Raw genomic sequence first — 20,937 nt, 5'->3', positions numbered from 1 at the left:
TTGGTATTTTCAATAAGACAACTCTCGATCGACCTTTCAGTGAATCAAAAGTGAGAGATGGGACCCTCGTCATAACTCATCTCCCTCACCAAGACTCGAGCTAGAGTCACACTCGAATGATCACCCCGAACTGTTCATAATTGAACACGGTTAGAACAAAAACCACTAGACAACAACAATATCAAGGAATCAACTATCATAGCCTTCATTCTTCCTCTGTCCCATAGGAGAAATGATAATAAATTTTTTTTGGTCTATACGATTTTTTTAATCGTTCATCTGAACGAACGAATTTGGATGAATTAGTGATAAATTTTTTATTAAACATCCAATTTTTATAACAAGAATCTACCAGATTAATTTAATTTGTTAAAATATAGCATTGGATGAATGTCACAAAGTTAACAAAATCAATATTAACATATCAAAATTTAATAGGAGACTGCTACTCTATCCCATGTTGGAACTCTTTCTAATAGAGTCTTCAGAAACGCCGATCTGATTCTTTTGCTCTTCATATTCACCGAAACCCTTTCCAGATGCTCCAATGGCTCATTAATACTCGATGATAAACTCTTCTCCCACTTGTCGAAATCCTCATCACACCACCGTGCCTGAAATTGATGATCAACACTCAAGTAGGCAAAGAAATTGCATCGCCAATAATGTAATATAATGCTTCTTCAAAATCAGTATCCAAGCTCAAAAACCTTTTTGTACGCAGTTACAACGAGCGACTGCAGATTCGGTGCGCATCGAAGAAGATCTAACACGATGTCCAAGCTCAAGTTCTATGCGACATGTATTTTGATCTTCAACTCGAGCAGGTTGTGAAAGATGGGAAACCCTTGGATGACGGCCTTATATTTTCTCTGCAACAAATTGAACAAACAAAAATATATATGATCAGTACTATTATAATTAACATCTGCATAATTCGATTTGGAAGGCCAAAAACATACCAAGAATTTAGGAGTAAAGCTTGAAAGACATTCATCTGATAAAATTATAGCTACCGCAGTCACATCGCATACCGAATGAGCAAATGTCCTAAAGCGCCAAATATTGTATAATCGAACAGAGGTCAAGGAGGGCGCTTCGACATGCAAGTACATGAAACTGAAGTCGGGATTTAGCCTTAGATATTCGAGCTTTTGACAATTGATTTGAAGGTTCGTTGGAGTAGGAATCAGAGTCAATCGGAGAAGATTTGGGGCTTCGATTTGAATGAGTTCGTCGTCCCAGAGATAGTCTGCATTCAATTTTAGTTCTTCCAAAACAGGGCAGCCGGAGAGCAGCTTCGCTAAGCTCTCGTTTCGAATTGTGTTTTCGGGGAGTGCGAGGGAAAGAGTCTTGAGATTGCTCAATCTGAAGATGCATTTGGATAATGTGCGACTCTTACAGCCGACGACTCGGAGATCCAGCGACACGAGCGATGGCCAATCGAACAGGAGGTCGAAAAGAGAAAGGCGGCATTGCTCGAAGAAGAAATCGAGGAGAGTCACGTGCCGGGCATCGTGGGATTTGGCATATTCGACCAACTTATAGACGACATTTTCGCGATCAACGCGGCGGAGTCCGGTGACGTGAAGACGAGAGACAGAGTCGCCGCCGCGGGAAGCGAAGAAGCGGTCGATGATGCTGGATTTTAGCGGGAGGTAGGAGAAGTCGATGACCGGGACGGAAGTCCAGACGTGCCGCCATCTGCGGGCCAGAATGGAGATGCGGATGGAGTCGAGGGTGGGGAGGAAGGAGAGGATGTGGTGGAGAAGCTCGTCCGGCAGATTACTCAGGTAGTCTTCTTCCCCCTAATTCCGACTGCAAGTGCCGGCGAAAGCGGCGGCGGCTGATACTCAAATTGTCCATGAAGGTAGGAAGGCGGCGGCGGCGGCGGCGTTAAGGGTGTGGCTTTCTCTAGATCTTTATATGATGTGTAACAGCGCCTTATAAACCCTAAAAAACAAATATGTATGTATGTATAGAGTTTTATCATCCTGCACAACGTCGCCGTGAATATCTAAACCCTGAATTTTACATTTTAAACCCTAAAAAATAAATTAAACAATATATACTATTCGATAACAAATCATTATATGATTTTTGTTACATGCATGAGCACCTATAGTTTTTTTTAATTTTCACTTTATTTAACCTAAATCATACCTAAACTCTACATATATTTATTTTCAGAATACATGTACTTATGCATCTAAACGTGAAAAATATGTCAAAATACATTTATTCATGTATTTATGCCTATAAATACATGTGTACTTAAAAATTATTATTCCCAAATGCATTTATGAAAAATACTTAGTGATTATATATATATATATATATATATATAATGCTTTCAGTCGGCAATTCATAAATAATTTGTAAATCTTTACAAAGACGAATACAATAGATTTATAATTTAAGTGCAGTAAATAAAAGTATACCAACAACTTCTAGAAATCTGGAAGGCTGTGCTTTCAGTTGCTGGAGTTGCGTCACTTTGTCGTCGGAGTTGTGTTGCTCGGTCATCGAAGCAGCGTCACTCGGTCGTTGGAGTCACGTCGTGGAGTCACAGGAATGTCTTTGGAGTAGAGTGCAAGAAGGCAATCACAAATACAAGTTGTGTCTTTGGCTCTTGGAGGAAGGCTTCTTATAAAGGCAGTTCCGGGCGCCTAGATTCCTTCCGAGCGCCTGGACCGTGACGTCTGCCATCCAATCAGCGTGTTCCAAGTTGGCGATGAGATAAAATTTAGGCATTCTGGGCGCTCGGACTAGCTCCAGGCGCCCGGACCAGCTTCGGGCACCCAGACCCCATTTTCCAGCAACACTTTTTCCTACAAGAAAAGGTTAGTTTCAGAATATAAAAATTATACTACTCTGCAAAACAAAGTTAGCACAATATAACAAATAGAGTAGTAATTAGATTCTGTCTCTCTGAGGCCAGAATCTAGTCGAAATCTCAACTTAGACTTCCCAAATAGATCTAAGTTGGATCGATATTTACTACTCCCTCAAACGGGGAACACGTCCTTACTAAGTCACTCTCCTCTAGTGACTTACCTTAACTTATTGTCTTGCCAAATATCCGATCAGTCCGTCGACCTGTCTGGACTTCATGTCAGCTATCCGGTCTGCCCGTTGACCTAGCTGGACTTTTCTGCAACACTGAGTTAGCACAATAGATGAAATAGTAAAGTAAAACAGTGGTAGCATTATTAATAATTCGCTTGTCCGGTCGACCGTGCGCGGTCGATCGGAAACCAGTCGGTCACACATTACCTAGGATTACCTCCCTAGGGTTGCTCATCTTCACTCACTAGGACTACCATTGCCTGGCTTCATTCACAAGGACTTCCACCACCTAACTTCACTTACTAGGGCCCAACTTCACTCACCATGACTTCCACCACCTAGCTTCACTCACTAGGGCTCGACTTCACTCACCAGGACTTCCACACTACCTAGCTTCACTCACTATGGCCCGACTTCACTCACCAGGACTTCCACACTGCCTAGCTTCACTCACTATGGCCCGACTTCACTCATCAGGACCCGACTTCACTCACCAGGACTTCCACTTGCCTAACCTCTAGTTAGGACTTCTTACTTGCATATCCTTCGGTTAGGACTTACCCTTACTAGTCATCTAGTTGAGTAGACTACTCTCTTCCAAACATCAAGTCCTGTTTGGATTAACATTTGGTCAAACTGATCAGACTTAGGTGAATTGTCAAACATCAAAACCCTAGAGATCAATTGCACCAACAATAGACACTTAGACTACGCCTTGAACCAAGTGAGTATAAGACGAGTGAAATGAATGAAACACGACTCACTGTAGTTTCTGAAATGATTCAGAAGATGTTCTGTGATCAACCATTGATTTCTCAGTTAATTGAGATCATGATGTACTACTAGGTGTCACTCATTATTGATCCATAATTAATAGTTATTATGAATGATCAAGATAAACTGGAAACCTATTGGGTCACACACACTACAAGTTTATTTGAAATATTTAAAATGAGTTTGAGAATTAGATTCTGAGATTAAGAGAGACTAAGTCTATTTAGACCAGATGAAAGACAAGAATGGAAATAAGAGTGGTGCAATGGAAGTGTGGATGAGTTACGTCTTTTGAAGACGAGTTAAACCATCTTTGGTTTAATTATAAACTAAAATTGATTTAGTTTTAAATTAAGAGAGTTTGGCCTTGAACCAAACCAAAAGTTTAATGGGTTAAGTTTTGGTTAAGGAAATTGGGTCGAGTTTGGTCGTTTTGATCCAACTCATCTAAGGGATCTATATATTGATATATAAGAGAAAATTTATAAGAACAATTCATTATTTTCTACGATCTTCCAAATATTATAGGTTGATCCCCAGTAAGTTGTAAATGACTGTGGACCATTCACTCTACCTTTGTAGTCGGCCCTTAGGAAAATAGGTTTGATGCCAAAATAGGGGGTTATCAACTACAAAAGATTTACCCAGCCATCTAAAGATGTCATTGCAAGAAGCTCCAGTCAATTTGGAGTCCAAAGGAAGAATCTATTATATACAGTTTTACCTTATTTTGCAAGAGGTTGTTTTCGATATCGAAACTTGTAATCTTTAGGTCACATGATAATAACTTTATCGTTGCACTAAGACTCTCATTCTGATTATCTCATGTAAAATACATTACAATATTCCTCTTTTCCTAAATATAACATATATAATTTGAATATAATTAATAGAGGCACAAGATTTAAATAGTTAATTCCTAATAGTTGGTGCTAAGATGCCTTACTGATGTGAGAATGCTGAATCAACGAGATATTCTAAATTGAAGTGTTAAAAGGAAATATAGTTTTGTGAATGATATTCTAGAATTCTGTAAATTACTCATTCTTCATACAAGATTATCCATAGTTTTTATCAAGGTGTCGGTAAAGTTAATGGAGGGATAAAATCTGCATAGTTGATCCCAATTATTTGGTACTAAAATGACATGTTTATGTTGATTTTGGAGAATGTGTGACTTTAAATAGAAGGAAATGGTAAATGTTAGTCTAGGTTTGCGAATGATATTCTAGTTATGAAATGAAACATTTTTCATGGAAAAGTATGATGATTGTGTAGGGAAACATCCCCATTAAGATTTAGTATGCCTTCAATGTACATGAATTTTCAATTACCATCATCTGGAATTGCTTAGAAATTAACGTGACAGTTGACATATCTCGCATGACAACTAAAGAGCTTATAAATGCTAATGATTGTCAACTATCTAATTAATTTTGACATGACCAAAACATCAAAACTTAACTTGAACTTCGTCAACCGAACTTAGTCAACTTTGACCTAACACCTAAATCAATATGGTATCATGCAATCAAAGAAGTAAGTTGCCCATTCCTAGACAAGTAATCTGAAGTGAATACTATTGCCATCTCGATGGTATTTAATTTGCTTTTTAATTCAATGTTTGTGTCATGTAAGGATTTGCAACTGTATCAAAATATAGCAAAATGAATTTTAGCAATGTAATTAAATGATTATCTCATTGTATTTGTCCCTTGTCATCTTTTGTTGCTAGAATTTGATGGCGAGGAATATAAAGCTGCAAAAGTCGATCCAATAGCTCAATTTACAAAACCTATCGCGGTACGCTCATGATTTTCTCATCATTTTTGGGTGTTATGTTTATTGACATGTTCTTCCTTTACTAGGATCACATATGAACTGGAATCATGCTGAAGACACCCAAGCAATCGTACAACATTCAACCTCAGTAAAGATATTTAAATGAACATTACAGCTTGCCAGCTGCTTAAATTCTTCATAACGAGCATCACTTTACAATTGTTGATCATAATTAATGTATTATTCACTATGAAAGACACATTTTCATTGTGAGTTATACTTTATCTGATCATAACAAGATGATCAGAATATTCTTTCTCAGTTCCAAGAACTTAAAGCTCCAGACTATGCCAATATTCACACTTATTTAGCAGCATGTTTTATATCATCCATCACCACAAATTGAGATAAATATGAATCATGAGAGGAAGCCAATTAAATTAACCAAAGTATTAAATTTGAAGCTTTTGTATTAAATTATTATGGGGCGGAACATAAAATAATGGGGCTTAAAGTCAAGAACACTAGCTTTCTCAGCCTTACAGATTTTATAAAACTATTGAAATTTGTCATTTTGATTTTGAATTTATATTTATGTTCATTTGACCATAGTTGTCAAAGTAAGGGTGAATATTGGGTTAATTTGGTCCATAAATTAATCGAATTAATCGAAAATTAATTTAGTGTTAGCTAATTAAATCAAATCAAAATTTTATTAAAACTGAATTAACCGAATTAGTTATTTCAATTAACACCGAATTAACTAAATTTATTTAAAATAATAATAAAAAAATTTATACAAAATTAATATAAATTAACCGAATTAATCGAATATCCATCTCTCTCAAAAGTACTCATTTCATTAACTTAAAAGTGAAGTGCAGCAAGGCCCAAGCTTTAATATATCGGTTAATTTGTAAGGGTAAATAAAAATTTAGTTAAATGGAACAAATGGATCGAATTTAAAATTTTAATTTGATTTATTTAAAATGTCATTAAAAAAAAATGTTTGAGATAGGTTTTAAAATTTTTTATACTGTTAAACTAAACCGAATTTTAAAATTGAATTAAATTTTTAAATCCTAAATTTTAGACTCGACCAATTTCTTATTAGGTCAAATTATTTTTTAAAAAAAATAATTTGTTCGACTCAGTTTATTCGATTTTATCAAAATTTAATTTGATTTATTCAATTTTTATCAAAAACTATTTCAATTTAGTTTATTTGAAAAAAAATAATTTAATTAATTTGATTTCATTCGATTCAATTTTAATCGAATACTCATCTTAAAAATATTCCTCATCCAAAATGAGATAACAAATGATTTGACAATTGTATATGAGACAATATAAAACTTATCTAGCAATCTACTTTATTAATACTATTTTACTATTACGAATATAAATAATACTAATTTTATGACAGTACAACACTTAGATGCATTAACAAATCACTCCAAAACTTGTTAATCATTCAAAACATATACAATGTAAAGTTTCATTAAGGATACATTTGATAGTAAATACAATCATCATCTGAAGCATCTTTTAAATAAATCAAATAGCCCTGGAATTATGATGCAGTGATAAAATATTCAAATTATCATTCAAGTACCCATGGTTTGAATTTCAGTTATGACAAATTTATAAAAAAAATTTCTTCCAAATAGGAGCTCCTGGGCTACCCGCTGTGAGTACTTTCTGATTTACCCTGATGATCGGTGGGAAACTTCTATAGGATCGGAACGGTCACCTCAGACTCGACGTTACCCAACTGATTAATCATTTTTTAAAATAAATTAAATAGCAGACTTTTCTAGAATTAGGATGTTAAAAGCATAATGTATTCACCGTTGCATTAAGTTTGTTTCATAAGTACCCATGGGAGGATGCTAGTAAAAGTTTCTATCACCGACTTTGAATGTAAAAGTTGTTAGTAAGCAGATTGATCAATTTCTTCCCTTTCATCTCAACAAGTATTGAAGGTCAAAGTACGTCTTATAAATATGTTTCAGGCACTATAAGTATTTTAGACTCCATGTTCAAGCTTAAGTTCGCCTAACTCGCATCAAGGTTCTCAACAAAATGTGCATTCCAGTATTAATTTTAGAAATGGACAATGCAAACTAATATAATGACAATCATAGCTTTGTAGAATGATGAGCTAATTAAACAAAAACTCAATTGAACCACTACCATGTCACAGGGAAATTAACTCATCAACACAACAATGTGCATCATGATTAATAGACATGAACAATAATGCAAAGCATTCGTTGCACCATCCCCTAACAAATCTGAAGGAAATAGAGACTATCACAATTCTACACATTAAGATCCTAATCCTATCCAAACATCACAATCTGCAAAGACAAAAAAAAAACTAGAGAAAACAGAAGGAGTGTACCAGTGCAACTAAAATGAACTTGTTAAAAATAAATAAATAAATATGTTACCTTAACGACCCCTCTAGTGTCGGTTCTATTGATATGAAGAGAGGTACATGTAGATATACAGGCGTTAGGTATAGGATGAGATAAACTTCAAGTCATCAGTTCCTGAAAATCGATGCCTGACCATTATGCCAAAGATATTATGCACCCACCGTCTACGCTATACCGTAGGGGCGAAATGAAAACTGTTAAAGCTCCTTCACCCATCCACTCCCCATCTTGAATAAACCAAATGCATTCACATTCATATACAAATACCAACCAAAAACTAAGCAGAGTGTACAAGATCAATGAAAAAATTGGTATGATACCTCTACTAGAACATGCAACTTTGATACCATTCCAAAACATCAAGAGAAGTAGACAGGAAAGTTTGATAAACTTAAACTGCATGAGCCTGCAAATCAATAAATACTAATTGAGAATTAAGAATTAAAATATTTTTTTATAAAAAAAACATGTGATCCAAAAAGTAATTGACGATGAATCTCAGATATTTGGTAGAAGAGTGTAAAATTTTAGAAACTGATCTACCTATTACATGAAAGAAAAAAATGTCAATAAACTTAATTATCAGTGAGAAACAAAAGTAAATTATAATCATAACATTAAAATATAAATTGCTAATTAATAATACACAATTAAGCAGTAAATAATAAAAAATTAATGAGTAAGCACAAGGTGTGACGAATTTTTGATCTTTGACGGGAACGATAATGTTTTGATATCGTGCCAATATTTTGATGTATAATATAGGTAATATATTGGAGTAGTAGAAGAAAAGAAATAAAAACATAGGAAGAAGAGCATGATTTTAATCGTGTACCATGCTAGGATAAAAGATTCGGAACATATTATTATGATAAATTCGTGAAACTTTATATCACTCAATATAGACAATGTCTTATTCCTTTGCTTCATCTCCTTCCACCTTCAACATTCAATATATCATCGACATCATGCATTAGAGCATCAAAACGATACATGATATTGAAATATCTTTCAGTCAAAGACCAAATTATTGCGCGACTCAAGTTTATGAACTTTGGTGTCGAATGGTATCAAGTATAAGTGGTATCAAGTATAAGGTGATTTAGAGAACAATATATTTTAATAGTTTTGATCGGTATGATATTCGGTTTCAAAACATGGTAAGCATAATTCATACCTAAATATGGTAGCAAATTAAGATTAGGAATACATTAAAAATTGATTCCTAAATAATATCATTTGTTTGTTATATGTTAAATTGCAATTGATAGTACTATTACACATTTATTAAACATTGAATAAACGCATGATGATATTACTTGTACCAATATTCTAAATTCATTGATCACATTAATAATTTGATAACTTAGACAACATTATGATTCATAATTAAACTTTATAATATCATAGGTATATATTATAATATTAATTAATAGTTAAATAATTAAGTGTATTATAACTAGTAATTATATCTGAATTTACTATTTCTTTTTTTATTCTCATTTTTAGAATTTTCCATTGTAAAAATTCTTATCTTTATTTTCTTCATTTCCAATTATAACACTTTTGGGGCAACATTATTGATCCCAATATCATATCCTATTTCTAAAAAATTCAAAAAAAAACATAGGGGAAAAGGACAAGATGAAAAATAGGAAATCCTTAGCTAGAATTAACTTTATGTTTCAAAGTTTAGGATAATAAGAATGTACCGGCTTTAAACTTGTAAAAAAAGATAAAACTATATGATAAATTGACATGTTAGGCTAATTCCAGCATGCCAGATGGTTATTGAATGCTACTTTAAGAACCATGTGTTTATGTATTTTTGGATAATTTTAACTTAACTAATTATAAAAGTGTTTTTTCATAGAAAATAAATTAGATATCAGAAAAACCTACTTCATTTCCTTCCACATTCAACATTCAATTTATTATCGACATAATACATTGGACCGTCAGCATGATATAGAAAGATCTTTTCAATTAAAGACCAACTCAAGTTTTTGAATCTTGATGTCGAATGATATTGAATATCGATAATTTATCAAAATGATACGTTTAGACCATTTCGATCGACACGATACAAGATTTTAAACCATGGGTAAACATAACTCATAGCTAAATATGATAGCAAATTAAGATGAATAATATATGAAATATTTGTTCCTAAATAATATCATTTGTTTGTTAAATATTAAATTAAAATTGATAGTCTGTTACATATTTATTAAACATAAATAAACCGTAGTTATTGGTTGTAGTAATATTCTAAATTAATTAATCATATTAATAATCTGATAATTTAAAAAAATATTAAGATTCATAATTAAACTTATAATATCATAGGTATATATTATAATATTAAATCTGAAATTTCCATTTTTTTTCTCATTTTTAGAATTTTCTATTGAATTCTTATCTTCATTTCCAATTATAACTGATCCCAATATGGATTATGTTGGCCTTAAGAAAGGAAGTTCATAGCTTTTGCCATGCTTCAAAGTTTAGGACAACGAACCGACTTTAACATTGGTCATGACTTGTAAAAAAAATAAATAAAACTACATGATAAATTGACATGCTAAGCTAATAACATCATGTCAGATGATGGTTAAACAATACTACAAGAATCCTATGTTTCTGTAATTTTTTTGGATAATTTTAACTTAACTAATTATACAAAGTGTTTTTTCATAGAAAATAAATTAAATAAGAGAAGAAGCTTACTCTTATCTAGCATCACCTTAAAATCATTGTGAATGGTCAAATAGAAAAATCAAAGAAAAAAAGAAGAAGAGTCGCATCTTGTTGAAATCAGATAAGTTATACGAGCTATATACACATATAATTATGTTAAATATTTCCCAAAGCCAACTTAAGTTTGTCCGGCTGTTGTAGCCTATGCTTGAAAATTAAATGAGAGATGAAAAATGAAAAATGCTATTCATTATTCTACCCAGAGTGACAAAGTTCATCAAAGCACTGAAAAAGTTGTCATTCACATGCAATATTATTCACGATAATACTGTGTTGATTGATGAAATGTAAGAGGATTAAATTTGGAGCTTGAATTCGGGAGAAAAACTTTAAAAACTAGATATAAGCTTCATAGTTTGAGTGATGTGAGAAGAATAAGGGAGCAATTAATAAGTATGCGCATACAATTCTTGAAACTAAATTTAACTCCATCATTCAAGGGGATACGAAGCTGCTGTATCCGACAACTACTCCGAAGACTTCCAATCGTGACCAGCAAACCGACTCTAACACACGAGCGCCTTCACATAAATTTTTAAAGTATCAGTAACGAGATTTCTATTTGTACTTAATTTCTGCAAACGGAAAGTGTAGTCTGTTACACTTTTCTGAACTCTCTCTATACTGATTCCCTCTTCCGGAGGTACCGGAAGAGACTTTTAGTGGATTATTCATCGATAGGTCCGCGGGACCTGGGTCTTGAAGTAGAAGTCACTGAAGGCTCCAAACTAAGTAAAACCGTCTGTGTTTTCTGGTGATTGGATTTTCGCTTTTAAGTTTTCCGCTGCGTACTTTACTTTGATTTCAAAACACGAAAAAATGAGTTTTTAAAAAATCATGTGATTCCCTCTCACGTGCGTAATCGATCTAATAAGTGGTATCAGAGTAGATTATGCAAGCCCGGGGAATCGTTTTTTGATTATTTTTTTTGCTTTTCGCATTCCATTTGAATCATTTTAAATATATCTCAAACATTACTAATCCAAGACCAAGTGTTGGTATCCTGTTTTAGTTTTTCTTCTACAACTGTCAAATGACACAACCTGAAGGGTACAACATCGTCCATCCTCCTCTATTCAACAATGGCGACTTCCCGTACTGGAAGAAGCGGATGGAAGTATATCTAAAGATCGATTTCGACCAATGGTTTAACATCACCAGAGGTTACAAGGCTCCAGTCGATAATGTCAGAATCCCAATAGACCCGGTGTTGGTTGCTACTCGGAATATCGTACCGACTCCCCTGTACAAAAATTTTGTACAAATCCTGAACCTTTCCTAACAACCTATTGTGTTCTTTAGAAATTAAATTCAGAATCACAAACAGAATTTAACATTATTGATTCCAAATTTAACTTATTTGTTCTTAGAGGTTTAGACTTGGATCGCAAACGATTAAATATTTATTTCTGAGATCAGCTCCCAGGTCAAACATGACGACCAATATTAAACTTCTCAACTATGGTAGTAATAAATGAGTCTAACACAAAATATAGATTAAACTTGTCTTTCAGAAAAATGCAAACAAAAGTAGCAAGAAATTCAAAAGTCAGTCACATGCATGTCTGATCATATTTACAATTCTAGTCAGTATTATGGAAGTCAAAGTTTAATATTTTCCAAAATACTTACCTGCACACGCGGATTTTGAAAATCATTTATTACTAATTCCAATGCCGGAAGCACCATCTGATAATACTTGGCTTGCATATCTGGTTGCAAATAAATGGAGAACTAACTCATAGCCTCAATTGCTGCCCAACGAACACGGGCATGGGGATCTTGAAAGGACGGTAGGAGCATGTTCACCACTTGCTCCAGACTTTGTGACATCATCTCCACAGTGTAGGAATAGACTTTTGTAGAGCTGTGCAAAAAAATCGGAAAATCGAAAATCGGACCGGAACTGGTAGCTTACCGGTTCCGATTTAACAGTTAACTGGTTTTAACCGGTTCCAGTTAACCGGTTGTTACCGGTTGGTTCCCGGTTTAGAATTTTTTTACCGATTTAACCGGTAAATCGGTAAAATCAGAACCAATGTGTTTTTTTTGGAGAGCCCAATAACCCACTCCAATGCTTCGGCCTACTTTCATGTAAAGATGAACAAAACAAAAACATTTGGAATAAACCTTAAGCTCCCAGTTGAAGATGAGTTCTATTATATTGCTCTGATCGTGTCTCCACATGCTTGCATTTTCCACTTACCAGGTTAGCTTTTTTAATGAAAAAATGTTAAACTTTGTAGATTAATACTCTAACCTCTTTCGAGGAAGAAAATTGTTAAATTTAATTAATACATGTACTCTGCCGAACGCAACAAATTAGCGGTAGATGGCTAACTTTCCTGTGCCACCATTAACATAACAGCGCTATTGAAAAGTAAATCTAGGGAGCGGCGATATCTTTATATGATCTTCCGTTTGTCTATGGCATATAATACGAGTGTTTGTGGCAAATTCATGAAAGATTTCTATAATGACAGGAAGGAGAAATTAAGTTAACAAAACAAAGATATGAAGAAGTTAACTCTTATCTTCTCCCCTGAAGGCTATTGATGCGTGATACACAAAGTTCATGAGAAGAATTTCTAACTTCTGGATCTAAATTCTGTGCTAGTGCAACAAAATAATCAATTAGCACAATTAGTACAACAGTTGGAACTGGTTCTCAGTTGCAACTGGTTAACCGGCCGGAACCGATTCAACCGGAACCGGTAGAACCGGTAAAGTACCGGTTGGTTAACCGGTTCTACATAAAATGTGATAAACCGGAATTAACCGGAACCAATAAATCGGTTAACCGACCGGTTGAACAGGCCTAGACTTTTGAAATAAAATAATATGTCTCAACAAAAGTAAATAAAGTCATGGAACAACCTTTGAATAAACCTCAGCTATCTCTGCAAAGGTGATGAGGGCCGCATAGCGTTTCTTCCACTCGGACGCATCCAGGAAAGTTTATATCAGCTCAGAGGTTACTAGAACTATTGGCCTTGGAAAATATGAGGAGGGCATACACCTCGTCGAGGATCGGTGTAGGAGGCAACAAAAGTGCTAAAAAGGAATGGGAGAACATCGGGCCAAGTGGAGTCAGGGAGGAGGAGGGAGACTGCGAGGGCAGAGATAGTGTCGGCGACCTTCTTGGCAGTGGAGTGGTCGGGCTCCTGGCGGAGGGCGGAGATGAGGTGGGACTTGAGAAGGTTCTGGTAGGCGGGGCCAGAATGCAGCGTCAAAGTGCCTATCAGCGCAGTGGGTGAGGAGCTCATGGAGAAGGATGACAGACACGACGTGTAAGTCGATGACGGTGGAGGCGTGGAGGACGACATTGAGCTTCAGGACGAGGGCGTCTGGGTGATGCTCGTGGAAGTGGTTGAAGAGCGACGCAGTGTGGGAGTGCTGCTCGTTCGCCGCGGACATTAACTGACCGATAAATGACTCGAAGGGGCGGATGGCCGAGCCAAGAATCACGGCGTCGATTTGCTGCTGATCCATTCTTTTCTTCTTCTGCCTTATCCACGGTGCCAAAGGGACGAAGAAGGAAATTTGCGATGGTGATAGAGAGAGGGGAATCGATACTGTTTTCTTTCTCAAAGCTTCGAATGGCGAGCTCGTCGACCCGTTTATCTCTAGGGTTTTCGAGAACGTGGGTTCACAACAATCGGGTTCGAGGTAAGTGGCCAAAGACGATGCTTTCTTCCACGAACCAGTAAAATTAGTGGGTTCGCAATAATCGCGTTCACAGTTAGTTCGAGGTAAATCGACAGAGTCGATGCTTTCTTCCACGAACCAGTAAAATTAGTGGGTTCGCAACAATCGAGTTCACAGTTAGTTCGAGATAGTCACCAGAGCCGATGATTTCTTCCACAAACCTATAAAATTAGTGGGTTCATGACAATCGGGTTCACAGTTAGTTCGAGGTAAGTTGCCATAGCTGATGCTCTCTTCAATGAACCAGTAAAATTTGTGGGTTCACGACAATCGAGTTCACAGTTAGTTCGAGGTAAGTCGCCAGAGCGCTTTCATCCACGAACCAGTAAAAATATCCATTCCCCTTCCTCTGACTTCACACATACATATAACCACATATATTTAGGTAACTAATTATAAAACATGCTAACATAATTATTGACTCTAAAACATAATTATCTACTATATAACTTCCTATGTATTAATTTTGTCTAGGACCCAGCCATGTTTTGGGCTTGTTTCCATATAATGCAAAGTGTCCACATCTGGACTTAGTTCCCATATAATGAAATGTGAAGGATGTATGTTTATTTTGAAAATAATGATCCTTCCGTCACCAATAAGAGAAGCAAATATCCCATCGCTTATTAGTAATTGTCAATTGTTACAACAAAACTAAAAGAATTTAACTACCTATTATTAGAGATTGATATATAGATATCTCTTTAAAACATAATTGTCTACTTTTGCACACATATTTATATACAAGTAATTAGGGTTTCACAGTCATGTCATGTAAGTTGCAACTCTCCTTCTTGTTGGATATAAGTGAATGAAGATGAGGCGGAAGAGGAAAGAAGCTCCATTGTGAATAGGACTTTAGTCCAATATTAGGAGCTTCAAAACATATTGGTTAGTTTATATTGATTCACATGCATTGATGATTTGAACAAATATATAGAGAGACTCTCTCTCATGCATAGGTGCAAATCCAAGGTTCGGATTGCATTGAACCAAGTTGACTCGTGTGTGAGCACGACATGCACGCGTCGAATGCCGGACCGGTCGGAGAATAAAAAGCTGAAGCTCCACCAATGTTCCCCCTTCTCCTCTATCATGTATCTCTTGTTCGGTGGAATACCCGTGATAGCAATCGGATGCCTCTCAGTTCGTCATGACCACCAGTGTTCGGTGAGAGTGGTCAGGTTCCTAGCGGAGGGCAGAGATGAGGTGGGACTTGAGAAAGTTCTAGGAGGCGGAACAGAGGAGGGGCTAGAACGCAGCGTCAGAGTGGCTATCAGCGCAATGGGTGAGGAGCTCAAGGAGAAGGATGGCAGACAGGGTGCGTAAGTCAATGGCGGTGGAGGCGTGGAGGATGATAGTGAGCTTCAAGACGAAGGCGTCCAGGTGATGGTCACGGAAGTGGTTGAATAGCGACGCTACTCGTTCACCGAGGACATTAACTGACCAATAAATGACTCGAAGGGGCGGATGGCCGAGCCAAGAATCACGGCGTTGATTTACTGCTGATCCATTCTTTTCTTCTTCTGCCTTCTCCACGATGCCGAAGGGACGAAGAAGGAAATTTGTGGTGGTGATAGCGAGAGGGGAATCAATATTGTTTTCTTTCTCGAAGTTTCAAATGGCGAGCTCGTCGACCCGTTTATTTCTAGGGTTTTCGACAATGTGGGTTCACAACAATCGGGTTCGAGGTAAGTGGCCAAAGACGATGCTTTCTTCGTTGAACTAGTAAAATTAGTAGGTTCGCAGCAATCAGGTTCACAGTTAGTTTAACATAAGTCGCCAGAGCTGATGCTTTCTTCCACGAACCAGTAAAATTAGTGGGTTCACGACAATCAGGTTCACGGTTAATTCTTCGCCAGAGCGCTTTCTTCCACGAACCAGTAAAAATATCCATTCCCCTTCCTCTGACTTCACACGTACATATAACCACGTATATTTAGGTAACTAATTATAAAACATGCTAACATAAATATTAACTCTAAAACATAATTATCTACTATATAACTTCCTATGTATTAATTTTGTCCAGGACCCAGCCATGTTTTGGGCTTGTTTCCATATAATGCAAAGTGTCCACATCTGGAACTTAGTTCTCATATAATGAAATGTGAAGGATGTATGTTTATTTTGAAAATAATGATCCTTCAGTCACCAATAAGAGAAGCAAATATCCCATAGCTATTAGTAATTGCCAATTGTTACAACAAAACTAAAAGGGATTTAAGTACCTATTATTAGAGATTGATATACGAATATCTCTCTAAAACATAATTATATTGTCTACTTTTGCACACATATTTATATACAAGTACTTAGGGTTTCACAGTCATGTCATGTAAGTTGCAACTCTCCTTCTTATTGGATATAAGTGAATGAAGAAGAGACGGAAGAGAAAAGAAGCTCCATTGTGAATAGTACTTTATTCTCATATTAGGAGCTTTAAGACATATTGGTTAATTTATATTGATTCACATGCATTGATGATTTGAACAAATATATAGAGAGACTCTCTCTCACGCGTGGGTGCAAATCCAAGGTCCCGATTGCACCGAACTAAGTTGACTCGTGTGCGAGCATAACATGCACGCGTCGAATGTCGGACCGATCAGAGCATGAAAAGCTGAAGCTCCACCTACATTCCCCCTTATCCTCTATCATGCATCTCTTGCTTGGTGGAGTACCCATGATAGCAGTCGGATACCTCTCTGTTCTCCATGACCACCAATGCTCGGTGGAAGTGGTCGGGCTCCCGGCGGAGGGCGGAGATGAGGCAGGACTTGAGAAAGTTCTGGGAGGCGGGACAAAGGAGCGGCTAGAACGCAGCGTCGGAGTGGCTATCAGCGCAGTGGGTGAGGAGCTCACGGAGAAGGATGGCAGGCATGGTGCGTAAGTCAATGGCGGTGGAGGTGTGGAGGACGACAGTGAGCTTCAAGACGTGGGCGTCCGGGTGATGGTCACGGAAGTGGTTGAAGAGCGATGCTGCTCATTCACCGCAGACATTAACTGACCGATAAATGACTCGAAGGGGTGGATGGTCGAGCCAAGAATCACGGCATCGATTTGTTGCTGATCCATCCTTTTCTTCTTCTGCCTTATCCACGGAAGGGACGAAGAAGGAAATTTGCGGTGGTGATAGCGAGAGGGGAATCGATACTGTTTTCTTTCTCGAAGCTTCGAATGGCGAGCTCGTCGACCCGTTTATCTCTAGGGTTTTCGAGAAGGTGGGTTCACAACAATCAGGTTCGAGGTAAGTGGCCATAGATGATGCTTTCTTCCATGAACCAGTAAAATTAGTGGGTTCGCAGTAATCGGGTTCACAGTTAGTTCGAGGTGAATCAACAGAGCCGATGCTTTCTTCCACGAACCAGTAAAATTAGTGGGTTCACAACAATTGGGTTCATAGTTAGTTGGAGATAAGTCGCTAGAGCCGATGCTTTCTTCCACGAACCAGTAAAATTAGTGGGTTCACGACAATTGGGTTCACAGTTAGTTCGAGGTAAATCGCTAGAGTGCTTTCTTCCATGAACCAGTAACATTCCCCTTCCTTTGACTTCACATGTACATATAACCACGTATATTTAGGTAACTAATTATAAAACATGCTAATATAACTATTGACTCTAAAACATAATTATCTACTATATAACTTCCTATGTATTAATTTTGTCCAGGATCCAGCCATGTTTTGGGCTTGTTTACATATAATGCAAAGTGTGTTGAACCCCGTGGTTGTTTTGATGTGATCAACTAAGTTGGTTGGGTCCTGTTTTGTATTTGATCCTTGTGTCTGAGTGTGCAGGAGCTTAGGAGCGCAGGAAGTCGAGCGAAAGACGCAGCTAGCGAGAAAGACGGCACGGGAAGGGAGCCGACGGGCTCGGTGCGTCTGAAGGACGAGAGAGTTGCGGAAGAGTACACCGGTGGGCAAAAAGAACGTGCGCAGCGTTCGAGAGATGTTAAGCCGGGGAGGAAGGCTGTTCGAGGAGAAAGGTCGGAAATTGGGTTCGGGTGAGCCCTATTTCGGTTGGCCGCAATCACCCAAGTTTATCAGAGCTTTGGAAACTGAAACAAAGTCAAAAGGAGCTAAAGAGCTAGCTGCAGGCGCTTCCAACACTTCCTTTAAGGCGCCTACAGCTAGCTCTTTAGCGCTTCCAAAGCTCCGATAAACTTGGGTGATTGCGGTCAACCGAAATAGGGCTCACCCGAATCCAATTTTCAGCCTTTCTCCTTGAGCATCCTTAATCCCCAGCTTAACGTCCCTCGAACATCGTGCACGTTCTTCTCGCCCACCGGTGTACTCTTCCGCAGCTCTCTCGTCCTTCGGACGCACTGAGCCCGTTGACTCCTTTCCCGTGCCATCCTTCTCGCTAGTTGCATCTTCCACTCGACTTCCTGCGCTTCTAAACTCCTGCACACTCAGACATTAGGATCAAACACAAAGCAGGACCTAACCAACTTGGTTGATCACATCAAAACAATCACGGGGTTCAACAATCTCCCCCTTTTTGATGTGCATCAACCCAAGTTCAAGTTAGGGTAAAAATAGACAAACAGTAATTTTAAAGAAAATTACCAAACTAACATGTTAAGCATAAATTTGCAATAAATAGAATTGTAATTAATTAATTAAGAGTTTAAGCAGAATTTTTCAAAAATATTTTTAAATTTTAAAAAAATTCTCGCCCCCTGAACTTGTACTTTTCTCCCCCTCTTTGATCACAGCAAAAACGGAATAATAATAAGAGAATATGATATTTTAAAAATATTTAGCAAATTTTTAAGTTAAGCTACAATGAGTAAAAATATCTAAGTAAACTAAATTTTTAGAATTTTTCAAAATAATTTCTAAGTCAAAATTAATTTTTAGATTTTCCAAAAAATATCTAAGTAACAATGATTTTTTTTTTTTTTGAGTTATCCAGTAAAAACAATTTCTAAGTAAACTGAATTTTTAGAATTCAACTAAATAATTTCTAAGTCAAAATTATTTTTTTTTTAGAATTTTTCAAAAATGTTTGAAAACTTTCAATGCATTATTTAATTCTAATTTAATGCTTTTTCAGAATGTTAATTAAATATTTTATTTCAATATTTCAGCTTCCAGGTCGTGGCGAGGTACTAGACTTTCTTAGTTATTGGAGCATCAACCACTTCCTTAGTCAAAGCTTTATAAAGAAATTTTAACGCTTAATTTTTCTTCTGAAAGCTCTAAAAATTTTTTTTAATCTAGCAAGGATTTTGGAATCCAGTATAGATTCCTTCCTACTGGGTTATTCAAAAATTTAGGGGGTACATAATTTCTGGGGACTTCCCTAAGTTGTCCCTGATATTTTCTAATATACCAATTCAATTTTCCATAAATTCTTAATTTTGATTTTGGAAATTTATTTAAGCATGCATCATTATTCTTCAATTTCTCAATTTCAACTTTTAATTTTTAATTTTCTAATTTTAGATTATCATACATTTCTAGTGGACATGCTTTTGCTAGGTTCAATTTAGCATTTTCTTTTTCTAATTTGAATAAGTCTTTAGAAAGAGACTTAATAAATTGAAACGATTGAGTAGGGGTTAGATTGCGTACCTGACTTACCTGACTCGGTGATGCTCCCCCTTCATCATCGCTTTCTTCGTCTAAAGTTCCTCCCCCTTCATCTATGCTCATTTATGAGCTTGACTCTTCTTCCAGCTGATGGTTAGCCATTAGTGCTAACCCAGAGAAGGCTTCTATGTCTGATTCAAAAGTAGACGAATCTGACCAAGTGACCTTTAGGTTCTTGTGTTTGGAGGATTCTGGTTTCTTGTGCTTTATCTTTACCTTCCCTTTCTCCTTTTTCTTTAATTTTGGGCAGTCATCTTTGATATGCCCTTCTTCGTTGTAGTTGTAACAACGAACCGTTCTTTTTCTGTGCTGATGTTTACTCGACTGCGATCTAAATTTTAGATTTAAAAAACTTATTAAATCGCGTTACCATTAATGCAGCTTTGGATTCGTCGATCGAGGCTTCGGAGTTAGAATCGTTTGTTCTTGCCTTCAAAGCAATGTTCTGACTTGCTTTCTCCACTTTATTGGGCTTTGCAATCCGAGATTCATGAAGTTCAAATGTAGAAAACAAATTTTCTAAAGTACTTACCTTGAAGTCCTTAGAGATGTAGTACACATCTACTAAGGAGGCCCCCTCTGGAGTTCTGGGGAAGGAATTGAGCGCGTACTGGATCGAGTCCCGATTTGATACTTCTTCTCCAAGATTGTTTAGTTGAGTTATTAGCTCCTCAATTCTTGCTTGAAGTTGCGCTACCTTCTTGCTGCTGTTAATCTAAAGGTTCGTTAACTGGGTCCGGAGGATGTCGCGCCTCACTAGCTTAGCTTCTGAGATACCTTCGTGAAACTCTAGGAATT

At 36.7% G+C, this 20,937-nt stretch overlaps 1 protein-coding gene across 1 annotated transcript; it reads right to left on the bottom strand.

Moving 5' to 3' along the window:
- Positions 1–332: 332 nt before the first annotated feature.
- On the bottom strand, positions 333–14,321 carry LOC121973017 (putative F-box/LRR-repeat protein At3g28410). Its single transcript, XM_042524616.1, has 7 exons — positions 14,109–14,321; positions 13,849–14,032; positions 13,480–13,578; positions 12,462–12,541; positions 963–1,808; positions 711–872; positions 333–614 (listed from the first exon to the last, which is right to left on the bottom strand). The coding sequence occupies exons 1-6, from the start codon at positions 14,319–14,321 to the stop codon at positions 792–794; spliced, it is 1,503 nt and encodes a 500-aa protein (XP_042380550.1). The 3' UTR covers positions 333–614; positions 711–791.
- Positions 14,322–20,937: the final 6,616 nt, after the last annotated feature.

The sequence above is a fragment of the Zingiber officinale genome, chromosome 4A, assembly GCF_018446385.1.
Source record: "Zingiber officinale cultivar Zhangliang chromosome 4A, Zo_v1.1, whole genome shotgun sequence".
NCBI classification, from domain to species: Eukaryota; Viridiplantae; Streptophyta; class Magnoliopsida; order Zingiberales; family Zingiberaceae; genus Zingiber; species Zingiber officinale.
This window is presented reverse-complemented; position numbering and strand designations above follow the sequence as displayed.

Excerpts from the sequence above, each read along its gene's own strand:
- LOC121973017 (XM_042524616.1), bottom strand. The coding sequence starts at position 14,321 with ATGGATCAGCAGCAAATCGACGCCGTGATTCTTGGCTCGGCCATCCGC. Across the intron at positions 13,579-13,848 it reads CTACACCGATCCTCGACGAG|AACCGGTTAACCAACCGGTA; the intron begins GTGTATGCCCTC and ends CATTTTATGTAG. Across the intron at positions 1,809-12,461 it reads TTCAAAATCCGCGTGTGCAG|GGGGAAGAAGACTACCTGAG; the intron begins GTAAGTATTTTG and ends AGTCGGAATTAG.